Below are 12,565 nucleotides of genomic sequence, written 5' to 3'. Positions count from 1 at the left end.
ACTTGGTCTCATAGTTTAAAATATTTTGGAGAATTTGGGCTGATTATACAATTATTCAACTTTAAATTTGAATTGGAACCTTTTAAAACTAAACTTTTATTTGTATTTTGGGTAATAAACGTATAAGGATCCTCATAGCTAAATAGACTTTTCAGTATTTGCCACTGCAACTGAATCCCTCAGTTCTCCTCGCCACCGCCCAGTGGCCTCCCAGGACTTCATAGTTCATCACTCTTCCTTAATGTTTTTTTTTTTTCCCCCTTCTTCATATGTTTTATTTATGTTGGGAGGAGGTCACTAAAAACATCTCGCAGCTGAAAATTACACGTGTAATCTGTCCCAGAGGACCTCTACGGAGAAATAGAAAAACAGTCCGTGAAGTGCAAAAAAATAGTGGTAAATCACTCTCTGCCACCTTATCTGGGTCGCTGTACCGCGTGCGCTCAAGAGCGTTTTATAACTCCTCTTAACGCGAACATCGGAGGTGCCAGAGGCTTGAGACTGATGCATTTTCGCCTCTTAAAAAGTGGGTGAATATGCACGCATTCTTTTTTTTTTTTTAAGTAAAGTGTTGGATTTAAAGTTAAATTGAATTCGTTTTACAAGCCGCTCTGCCCAAACACGACGCACACTGTAGGCTTTATCTTGTCGACTCTGGTCTCAAGTCTCATGTGCAGACTCGCCAGAAGACTAGAGCTGAAATATTGTGTCCTTAATTAGCCTTCTCATTTAGGAAATGATGATGATTAAATAGCCGCGAGCAAGGAATAGACGCACACTGCTTTGCATCTTAAACCTGTAATGGAAAAAAACAAAAACAAAAAAAACCCCGAATGTTTTTAGTTTTGTGGCACGTAAGCATTAAAATAAAATAAAAATAATGAATAAACAGCTTCTTCTAGGGATAATGTGGCAGCGAGATATAAAGACACAGCTGGCTACTGAAACATATTTTAGCTGTGTTTGAAGAGGAAACGTGAAACAAATATCTCAACAGCCGCCTGCTTTTCAGTCACAGATATGAACGACCTCCTTTTCTGAAAAAGCCGCCCTCCTTTTATTTCAGCCTTCTTTTATACCACTTTTGGCACCACTTGTGTTGCTGATCACCCCCCCACCCCCCCGCGAATAATCTGCGCAAGTCAAGTACAGCGGGTGTCTATTTACACACTGGAGCTGAATTTGACCCCAACTCGTAGCCTGTCTGTTGTATCAGTAGGCTGTTTATACGATGTACCGCTTGCTCCGCTGAGTAATCCTTCCGTGATATTGGGAGTGTGTGTATCAACAGGTTTTATTTTGGCCTTGCGGTCTGACATACAGTAGCACTTGAGAGGCGTTCACGGACCTGTCCAGCGGCAGGTGCCTGGTCCACCAAGTTTCTTGGCCCCTGCAGCAATCTCCTGACCAAAGTCAATCAAAGATGGGTAAAAAGATGTTCAGATTGTCAGATAGATCGATAGAAACAATGAAATCACCCATTTTCAAAATAATTTGATATGTTTGCATTCTGTAGTTTAACCTGCTGTGACTTTTGACGGGACTATTACTATTAGATGTGTAAAACTTCCTTTCAGTGCGAGAAAAAAAAAAAGTTTTTGGGTTACTTAATCTGACACCACTAATATCGCATCTTTTGTTTTCTAAATACCCCGCACATTGGAGGACAAAATTGAATGTTAGGTAAACTTCGATTGCGTGGATCCACCGCTGATAAACCTGGGCTTTAGGCTGCGTAGATAATTACAATAATAAAGGGATTATACGGGGCCACAGATGCCAGACTTAACTTTCACTTCATTAGATCCTGCCGTTCCCAAAAGTGTCGAAAACAAACAAGAAACCATGGTTTACTCTTGTTATTCATTAGTCTTATATTAGCACTATTTTCAGTCACCGCTGAAAGTCTCCCCCATGACACCAACACACCGGAGCATCTACTTTTAGAGTGAATATGCATAAATAAAGCATAACGAGCGGCAGAGTAGCCTGCAATAAATCGATTGTGATTAGTTTATGGCGAAGAATTCAATAGTTTTACTGTCATTTTTTTTATTATTTTTTTTTAATAAATAATTGCAAAGTAGTAATTACTCATTAATTTGATTTTAGACGTTTTGACAGAGAAGAACATTTATCTTGTTCAGGTCGCAGCAGGGATATTTAGTAGTTTATTCACTACATTTTAATTAGGAGTCAGTCGCGGCCTTTAGAGTTCATGTATAGCCAGGGGCCTTTATTTTCAGTTCAAGAAAAAAAAAAAATCTTTTAATTGATATGACGACGGTAAGAAGAAGCATTTTTTTTTTTTTTTTTTTTTTCCCAAAGCTGCTTCTGAACGCTCAAAGTCGGAGTGAAGGGTACAGACCTTATCCTCCTCTTTTCTCTTCTGTTTCTTCTGCTGTCGGATTATTTTCCCCCCGTTTTCACACGTGGGAACGGTTTCACCCCTACTTAGTATTCTCACATTGTAGCGATCCCAACAATGAACCGACACGCCATTCAAGTGGAGGGGAAGCCAGGGACCGAGTTGTATAAAGTTGCAGAGAGGATCTCCCCTGTAGGCTATCATGCCTCTCTGATGAAGGGTTGGAAATTCTCTCGCTCCGCTTCCTCGAGTAATCTGGGGTTAATTGACTGTCTTTTATCACGCCCAGAAATAGAACAAGTATAATCAACCATCAAATATATATATTTTTTAATTGGTGGGAGGGTTTGCTATTTTCATCTTCTCCTTTTTTTTGTTCAAGCTTAAGCTTAAATACAGTGAGTTAAAAGCTGTCGCGGTACCCCTCAGGCTAATGTGCAATAAAAATATAATATCAGCTTTAAACACATTAAACCCCTACCATTTCCACCAGGACATAATAATAATAATAATAATAATAATAATACTATTAACAATAAAAAATAGTAATAAACATATTATTTATATACTCTACAAAAGCATCAAAGACCTGCGCCTTTTTGTAGGTGTGATTTCATGAACAGTGGTTTGGGGAGAAAAAACTGAATGGTGAATTAAAAAAAAAAAAAACACCATAAAATTGTCTACCCTGTAAAACAGCGTTGTACAACTCCCCTCCCCCCCAAAAAGGTAAATACAAATAAATAAATAAAAGCTATGTATTATTTATCGTGTTTGGAAGTTAATGATAATCATGATTATAATTATCGTTATTTCTCCTGTATTTAAATCTTTAAGTCAAGACATTTAATTAAAATATAAAAACCCGCTGTGCACCCCATCCAGCCTCACACACTCGCACACACACAAACATGAAAAACCCCTTTGACGTATAAACGTCACTGTATTTACCTATAGTCCCACACACGTGATTTACGCCGCAGAATTTGCCCCTGTGAAACATTTTCCTCAATCAATTCCGAGAAAACAACACAATTTCTAATAAAACTAATACTCTCTTAGGGGACATTGCATCGAACAGTTCAACCCCCCGGGGATCAGCAAAAAAAAAAAAAAAAAAAAAAAAAACATAATTATGCTATTTAGCCGGCTGATGTGTCGCAATCACTGCTCCAGCACACTCTGTCAGATTAAAATAGAGGGCCCGAATAGAGGACATTAAGGCTAAGGGAATTATATAAACCTCAGGGGAGATCTCAAACTGGAGAAGGGGAAAGTAAACTATAGAGATTAATGGCAGCCATAAACAAGAGCATGCTGTCCCACCTCAGTGGAGGTCAACAATAACGACATTAATAATAATAATTAGAATAATTCAGTGTGCTTTACGTGTACTGCTACAACCACTGAATAAACGAATATAAAAAAATAAATATATATAAATATACATGAAAAAAAATATAGACTTAAAAAAAATTGAGGCCTGTGGATTTGGTGGCCTACAAGGTTTCCAATCCAAGGTTTTCATAATAATAATACTAATAATAATAACAAGACTGTTATTTTTCTGTATTTCTCCAGCTTCAATAAACTTGCGTTTAAAAACAACAACGACAACAACAACAACAACAAAAATCTAAAAATGTTCAGTGTTTGGAAGAGTATAATTTCCCCATCTTTTGTTCCGCATGTCGCTCCTGCTGCCTATGTATTTTTTTTTTAAACACTTGTTAAAGTTGCTATAATCCTCCATAATAACTGTGATCATTGTGCCCCATTGGCTCCACTTCTTTTTTCACCAGGCCATTTGATCGGGGATGGGTTTCCGTGACGGATTAACAGAGTCCCCCCCTTGAAATTAGGAGCAAGTGTGACACCTACCTGCAGAAGTTGGAAGAGTTAGAGGACAGCGCCTGCCTGGCTACCGGCTGCACACTATCACAATATCTCTCTGTGTGCATGACAGCATTCTGCCGTTACTCCAAACACCAATGTTTCACATCTAACGCGCCATTAAAGAGACTCTCCATTAATGATATATAATAGGGCAGTATGTTCTAAATGCATGGTCGCGTCCCTTTTAACAGCTTTGCCACGCCTTGGAAAATAGTAATGAGGTCTAAATTTGGCATAAAATCGAGCTCATTACCGGAGTTCACCACCTGATTGCTCTGCATAAAACACGATAGGTAATTGGGTTAAATGACTGCGCATTGGAGTTGTTATTATATCAATATCCACTTTTAGAAACGTGCTCAGAAAAAAAGGAGGCCCTGGATGCATTTTAAAGAATACAAAAAAATGAATAAACTGGTGATAAGCCACAAACCAAAATTCAACTTTTTCCTTCCAAAAAAAACCTATGAATATTTGCAAAAACTGAACCCTTTTATTGTTTAAGATATTCCAACATCCTTTTGCTGAACGCAGGCCTTTTCTTTTAAGTTTACCAGAGTTCCCACTGCCATAATATCTTGGACATAATTACCATTGAAACATCTGTCACGGTGCAAAATTGAATTAATATTTCGTATAGATTAACTGGCCTTGAAGCACTTTGGACATGTCAGGCAACTGCTCCTCCAAATAATCGCTGCACAAAGTATATATATATTTTTCTCCATAATTTACTTCAAAGATAGTGTGTTGTCCATTTTAAATACAAAAATGCTACATTAAATATACATGTTAGTCTTTAATACAAATAGACTGAGGCGGCTGCATCGATTAAGACCATTCTTGTTACATTTTAGGATTAACCATTCAGAAACTAAAAATTTTAGGATAAGCATTTACTTAGAAAATAACTGTTGGCAGAATTTGCTTCATCATTGTTCTTTTTCTTTTTTTTCAATGCAACCACAAAAAATAAATACAAGTCCGCGGTGAGTGGAAAATATTCAGGTATTAAATGTTTGACATACCTTTCTTTAGTTCATAAGGGGAGTCTTTACAAAGATCTACCTGCGTTTGGCCTCTGACTTTCTGGCTCTCCCTTACCAAAGCCTCTGCTCTATTTAACACAGTCTGGTTTAATCCATTGAAATGTGCCGTGGAGCCCGTGGTTACCGAGCCGTGGTTACTGTGAAGGTGTCCAAAACTGCCACCATAGTTCGTGTAGCCGGGGTAGAAAGGGGAGGTGTAGTACAGAGGCCTGGATAGGACCGTGCTGTTGGGGAGCGGGCAATGAGGGGAGGACCGTGATGGAGACGTGTTGGTGCCTATTACAGCGCTCTGACCCAAACCGGAGCAAGCCTGTGTTGCGTCGCTGCTGCCCTTACACCTGTCTGAGGACGTGGCGATCTCCGCAAGGGACCAGAGTTTGGGTTTAGGGGCCGAAGGGGGCGAGTGGATAACTGAGGTCACGTTGCTGGTCACCGTACCCGGTGCATGGCTCAAATCTGACGGCTTGTCTTGTTGCGCAACGGTCTGGTTCCCCCGAGGCACGGCCGAGGGAGACGAAGTGGTTGGTTTGGCGGGATCCGGCAGCAACTCTGTAGTCCGCTCCTCCTGGTCTTTTAACTCCGAGTCGCTCAGAAGAGGATCCGAGTCTTTGCCATGGTTCTCTTCTTTAAATCTGTCGCAGCCTATGTCCCCTGGGTTCAGCAGTTTGTGATCTAAAGCACAAATAATGAACAGAATTAGCCTACAGCCAATAACATTAAAATGTTGATAACATTGTAACGTGTGTTTTAGGTGATCATGAGGCAATTGAAAACAAATGCGAACTAAAATTGGAAATATAAAAATAATTAGGCTACTTATGCACGTCTCTTCACAAACAATTATTGGGTGTGCTATAAATTGTCCTCATAAACATGTGTGCCAGCCTAAAAAGGTGAATGAACTGCTCTCCGCAAATATGAAATAAAAACAGACAAACACGAATTAAAAAGGATGCCGATTATTTAAATTTATAAATGTATTTCCGGTATTAAATATCATTATATTAGATGTTATGATAATAAGCGTTCAACAATAATGCCCATTTCAGCCGAGTACCCAGCTCAGTTCACCAGCTGTATCCTTATTATGCAGTTAAAGATAAATTGACTGCTAAACACTTTGCGTCACCAGCAATTTCAGCCCCAGAGAAGTCAAACGAGGGGAGTTCAAGGTGATTATTATTTAAAGCAATTGTCCCATTATAAATAATATACCACCATTAACCAGCAATCAATTTTGCACCCTGAGTGGAAACGACTGCGATGAAAAATTGATGATTTTTTTTCCGCCTTTTTTTTTTTTTTTTTTCTCTCCTGTACCACCGACCTGATTCTGTGTCTGTGGAGTCTCCCTTGTCTGTGGGTTTGTTTGGCTCGTCGTCGTCGTTTTTCTCCAAATCAATATTCTCGTCCTCCTCCTCGTCCTCGCTCCGGTTCCGGGGGGTCCAGGTCATCTTGTTCTCCTTCTTTAGCCGCCTCCGTGCGTTGGCGAACCAGGTGGACACCTGCGTGAGGGTCATTTTGGTGATGATGGCCAGCATGATCTTCTCGCCCTTGGTAGGGTAGGGATTTTTCCGGTGCTCGCTGAGCCAGGCCTTCAGGGTGGCAGTGGCGTCCCGGGTTGCGTTTTTACGGTATGCTGGGTCACCATAAGGATAGGTGCCCAAGGGTGCTGCGTAAGGGTGGTATCCTATTGAGCCAGCCATACCCGTAGTGTGGTCATACGGTGAACTCTGTAAAATAAATTAAAATTTAAAAAAGCTTAAAACTAAGTTCTGTTATTCTCTAATGCTGCAAAATAGTTCAAAGTACTTACGGCAAACAAACATGAACACACACACACACCTACGCGCACACGCATTGGTATGCGCGCGCACGGTGACAGGCACACATGCTTACACACACATGAATACACTAGCTTTAATCCACCAGTTCAAGTTTGAACTTCATGTTTATGAAGTTGTTTTGAATTTGATTGAATATTTTAAATTTAATTTATTCTTCTATGCATTTTTGTATTATTATTTAAATGATGTCAGCGCGCAGTCACTCCTATTCTCACCCTTAAAATAGTACAATCTTCAATTATGATAACGTACTGGCATTATGCATGACGGACCTTACATGATTTTTCTTTGCCTATTCTACTGGGATCAGTCTTTGTAGTAACCAGGCCTATAAAGCCCGCATGAATTACTTGTGTTGCCATGAGATCACGCACAGAGAACACAAGAAAAGAAAAGCAAAAATGTCCCCTGTCCTTTTTCATAACTTTCAGTGTTTTACAACGGGCAAAACTAATAGGATTATAAGAAACAAATCCAGTGACCCAGGCTGCCAACACACGGCTCGCAGTCGGTTCAGCGTAGAAGCGCCGTCAAAGCTTTGCCCACTTTCTTCTAAAAAAAAAAAAAAAAAAAACTGCAATTTACTGAAGGGCCATAATAACACACGACTCTGTTCAATTGGGTCTGTTTACTCAACAACATGTTTTCTGGACCTGACATTTTGTAATTTTATACCCATGCACTCCTCCGTGACGCACATTTCTCCTTAATGGCTTGGCTCCGAATGCACATCAGACACCCAAGGCTTCTATAACGAGTTAATTCCCTCGAATTTGCTTTCTTATTAGATTGAATAATCACCTTTAGTTTACTCACCACGTACGAGGTGAATGTGGCAGCTGCCGCTGCGTCTGCACTGTATGGTAAGTGGGAGTTGTAGCCTGGCGAGGCGCTGGTAAACGCAGTAGATCCGGCATAGGGCGCAAACGCAGATCCCGAAGAGGATCTCCCAAGTTCCTCGGTTCTGGGTCCCGATATAACGCTGGTGCTGTACGCGGGGCATGAATACAGGGCTAAAGAAGCGGACGGCTGGTACAAGTAGCCCTGAGGATACGCCATGCTGGAGTCCGGAGAGTATAAGCCACTTAACTTGCGCACTTTCCCCCTTTATTTTCTCATGCGCTGCTGTCGGAGCGCATAGGGATGTGTGTCTGCAGACCCGCTGTCTGTCCCCCCTTCTAAATGACAATGGTGAAGGCAGAAAGTAAATTGTTTAAATAAGAAGAGGCTTGGATGTTGGGTGGATTATTTTGGTCGCTGCCAGCCAGCCACTGTCCGTCTGAGGGTTTGTCTCGTTTTGTTTTTCTGCTGCTCCCTTATCTGAGTTGCACCGTCGCTCTCATGCCCGTGCAGAAGTTTTTTTTTTTTGCCCGTCGGACGGGGGCTTTGCTTGGGAAAATGTCCTGCCAAGATGCTAAGTTGGAAATTGAGGACCCTGACGCCTACTACGCTGCACAATACGCTCCTCCTCTCGGGGTGTAGTCACCGAAGGAAAAGGCAAGCTTATGCTGGGTAACCACAGCCCTGCCCAAATCCATGCTTTCTCTCTCTCTCTCTCTCTCTCTCTCTCTCTCTCTCTCTCTCTCTCTCTCTCTCTCTCTCTCTCTCCCTGTGTTTCTTCCTCACCCCTCCCTCCCTCCCTCCTCTCGCGTTAACTAACAATCCTTCTCATTCTCTATTTCTCTATTTTTTTCCTCTTTAACAAGCCTCGTTGCAGTGAGTCTCAAGTGCGCCTGGCAGCCCCCCTTTGGATGGCGACATCATGCGAGTCTGTCAACTCCAAACTTTCTTCTTTTTCTTCCAAATACGAAGCCGTCACTTTCACACTTGATCAATAACAAATCGGCTGTTGTATGCCAGGATATGGGCTTGCAAGATACCGGCAGGAATGAAAAAAGGCGCTCCACTGCAGTGCTCTCTTTTTGTTATTCTTTCTTTGTGCGTAAAAAAGTCGTCATTTTAAATATGTGCGTTAAATCAACAGACTGATGCTGCGTGGTCTCCCTGCGCCTTGTGTTAAAATTCGCAATGGTGGTTTCAGATGGATTACTTCTATTGTCGACTTTCTAACGCCAGACGAATGTTGCATTGGTAAGATATATGACAACTGAACAGTACAAAGTAAGATGGCGCAAACTGTACTCGACCGAACGACTGTAATAGTTTCTTGTGGGCAAACAAACTTGTTCTTATCGACATTTTTATGTTTGGATTGTAGAAGTGTGGTTTACTACGCCGTCACTTATGTTCGAAAGATTTACTGTGGCGACGGCTAAATAGTTTTTGCAATAGATCCTGGAATAAACCAGTCAGAGATACACTCCCAGAAAGTCATAAACCCTCGAGCCAGGGCAGATTAGTGCCAACTACACCAAATCCGCCTAGACCAGTGGATGTAATCTCATTTGATCGCTGCAGATATATTTCTATGCTGAAATACAGATAGCATTTAATATTCTACTTTTACCTGAAATTACTTTATTATATTTAATGTCTGCCAAACGAGTTTATTATTAGCTCGTCCATGACACAATTATTATTTGTAATATTATTATTAACATTATTATTATTAATATTATTATTATTTTACAAGTCTGTCTGATTAACGTGTCCTTGAAAAAAAAATTAGTAGGGTTTTATAAATGTTGTTCGCTGTGTGTTTGAGACTTCTGAAAGCCGTTTTCATTCTGGTGATTGACTTTGCAGTTCAAGTCTCAGATAAGCCGAAAGGGATCGCTGTAGGCGCTGCTAAAGAGTGTGTGTGCACACACTGTCACGTGTTTCTTACGCTCTGAAAACCTCTAGAGAGCGAAAAAGAAAGATGACGCTGGTACAGTGGGAGCAGACTAGAGAAGAGAGAGAAACAGAGAGAGCGAGAGAGAGGGATGGTGGGGGGAGAGGAGGAGGAGGATGGATACACAAAGCGACCCTGCGCTATAGCCTAATCAGATGACAGTGATACGATGAGACCTACTTTCACAGCCTCCTGTAGTGTCACTAATTACTGCAACTATTTTTTTTTTTTTTTTTTTTTTTTTTTAATATAATAGCAGTTACAAGAAGAGCCCATTGAATCCGCCGGTCCTGATCATTTTTAATTATAAAGTGTATGTATATATAAAAAGCAGCTTTTCGCAGCGTCACTATTAGACACTTATGTTCCTTTTGGCGAAATTTTCGTCCGTCATAAAGGAAAACGTCCACTTTTTGAACATTGTGTCTTGTCAGCGGACATCATTTATTTGTATTTATTTACTGCGTAAGATATGCGTAAAAGTTTAGAGGGCCTGTGATGGAGGGTCTGTGTCATGTGTCCTCCTTAACGCGTTAAGGTTCAGAGTTGCTCTCTGAAGTAGGAGGAGGACCCATAATGTGAGATCACGGAGCCTATAATAGGAATAGGGTTATGGCAACTGCTACCGCCTCTCAGCACTGCACTGATAAAGGAGGAGGTGGAGGTGAGTACAGTTTTGCTCATTTGCACTTTTTTTTTTTAAATGTGGAAATTTTTGCGTAAAAGTGGGCCGTCCTCGCCCTATTTCGATCCGAAGATAAATCTAATATATGTTTGGTGTTTTGACATATCCTGACTTTGTCTCTTTATTCGCTATCACTTCTTATTCTTCTCCTTTTTTTTTCCCTGAGAGAACAACCTCGGCTTTGACGCATGAAAACGGCTTTACGTGGCTGAGAAGAAGTGAATGAAAGATGATGCATGCCACTTAAAATGCCTGAGGGAGCAAGTGTAATCTAAATTGGATATAGAGGCTATTATTACACAACATTATGCGTTGTGGCGGACTAATTGCGCGGCTGGATGAGTTAAACAATCGGTTAATGTCGAGTGGCGGACAGGTTTCTGGAGCGCACAAGGTCAGCTGTACCGCTCCCAAGCCTTTAGTGGTATACAGAAAAATGCTTGAAGTATTCATGGGATTTTTAACCATTCTAAATCTGTGTCCTAAACCGATTAGTTGACACCAATTTTTCTTTGATGTATTAGCTGAGGGCTTTTGCCACTTGGAAGCCAATTGAAATTCAAAACAGTTTTCGCTCCAAATGCTTTGGGGAGATCTGCTGCAAATAATGGATGTAATTTATTTTTGACCTTGCATTTTTTTTTTTTTTTCGAACGGCAGGGTTATTAAATGATTAAGCATATGTGCACTATGCTACTTGCCTAAACAACTGGCATACAGATATGATTAGCTGCTATTATTAATAAAGTACACCAGTAATTCCCCTGTTTTTATTTATGTATTTTAAAATGTGATATCAGTTGTTACTTTAGATTTTTATTATTTTGTTTTCTTACCTCTAATGTTGCTGTTACAAAGTTGTTGTTGCTGATGCTGTTTTCTTTTCAAATGCATTAAAAATAACAATTGACTGTTTGTTTGTCTTTGTTTTGAATCCATTCAGATCCATGTTATGGAAGCCTTCTCATGTCACCAAGCAGTGAAATGCACCCCCCCCCCCACCCACCCACACACACACACACACACACCTACCAAAACACACTTGCACAATTGCAGATACAGCTTCACTAAATTCACTTTATTTTGAAGTGATAATCAATAAAAATTAAAAAAACACACGTAGTATTATTTTAATAGAATGCCCCGCTCGGTATTTAATAATTTGTCTGCTTCAAATTTTTAATTTGTTTCTCTCCTGCTTTTTAGAAATACTGCTGTTGCTGCTGTTGATTTGATTGTTTACAAAGAAAGCTTTAATGTTTTACCCGATGAATATTGCCACTGTTGCTCATATGAACCGATACACAGTTCAGATTTGATGTCTTGATTTTTTTACTTTTAAAATCACACAATTTACATGAAGCACTATGAGTTGATGCGGCTTTCGTGGGAGAGAATCTACTTCCTGATCTCCTTTCCGTTCCTGTGATCTCTTCTTCTTTTATTGACCTGAATGAAGATGTATGGAGTGAGAGTGTATTTTGTGCTCCCTCCTGATGGGCTCTGTCTACCCCTCCTTTCCCTCCTGCTCCCCATGATCCCCGCAAGGCTTGAATGGCAGGCCTCTGGATTGGCTAAGTGATGAAATGATGACCCTATTATGAGAAGCGATTCCAAAATGAGAGGTATCAGACAAAGATTGCGCCCTTCTCTCACTGCCACGCCGGCCTCCTGCGCCACACTGCCAGCTGCGCAGATGATGATTAATTCGCTCGAGATGGATCACAGGAAGCACCCATTGATTTTTCAGTGTTTTATCAAAAATATTTATTTACAGTTGTATCCACTGGGCGTACCCAGACTCACCCCGAACCCCCGTTCTCCATAAGGGGGATGGTAAAAGGGATAATTCTCCCTCTTCTGTGACAAGACGGATGACCTGAAGTATTATTTCAGAAACACGTCAATAGGCTCAGTGAGTAAATG

At 40.6% G+C, this 12,565-nt stretch overlaps 1 protein-coding gene across 3 annotated transcripts; it reads right to left on the bottom strand.

Moving 5' to 3' along the window:
• Positions 1 to 4,743: 4,743 nt before the first annotated feature.
• irx5a (iroquois homeobox 5a) lies at positions 4,744 to 8,661 on the bottom strand. Of its 3 annotated transcripts, XM_069690458.1 has the most exons (4): positions 7,977 to 8,056; positions 7,643 to 7,712; positions 6,641 to 7,046; positions 4,744 to 5,985 (listed from the first exon to the last, which is right to left on the bottom strand). In XM_069690458.1, the coding sequence occupies exons 3-4, from the start codon at positions 7,017 to 7,019 to the stop codon at positions 5,276 to 5,278; spliced, it is 1,089 nt and encodes a 362-aa protein (XP_069546559.1). In that variant the 5' UTR covers positions 7,020 to 7,046; positions 7,643 to 7,712; positions 7,977 to 8,056; the 3' UTR covers positions 4,744 to 5,275. The 3 variants fall into 3 exon arrangements, with proteins under 3 accessions (XP_069546559.1, XP_069546557.1, XP_069546558.1); XM_069690456.1 differs by lacking the exon at positions 7,643 to 7,712 and having other exon boundaries at positions 7,962 to 8,661; XM_069690457.1 differs by lacking the exon at positions 7,643 to 7,712 and having other exon boundaries at positions 7,977 to 8,660.
• Positions 8,662 to 12,565: the final 3,904 nt, after the last annotated feature.

Source organism: Brachyistius frenatus, unplaced genomic scaffold, assembly GCF_029030835.1.
Source record: "Brachyistius frenatus isolate BFR_SWC_R1_liver_20210118 unplaced genomic scaffold, ASM2903083v1 Contig_9, whole genome shotgun sequence".
NCBI classification, from domain to species: Eukaryota; Metazoa; Chordata; class Actinopteri; family Embiotocidae; genus Brachyistius; species Brachyistius frenatus.
This window is presented reverse-complemented; position numbering and strand designations above follow the sequence as displayed.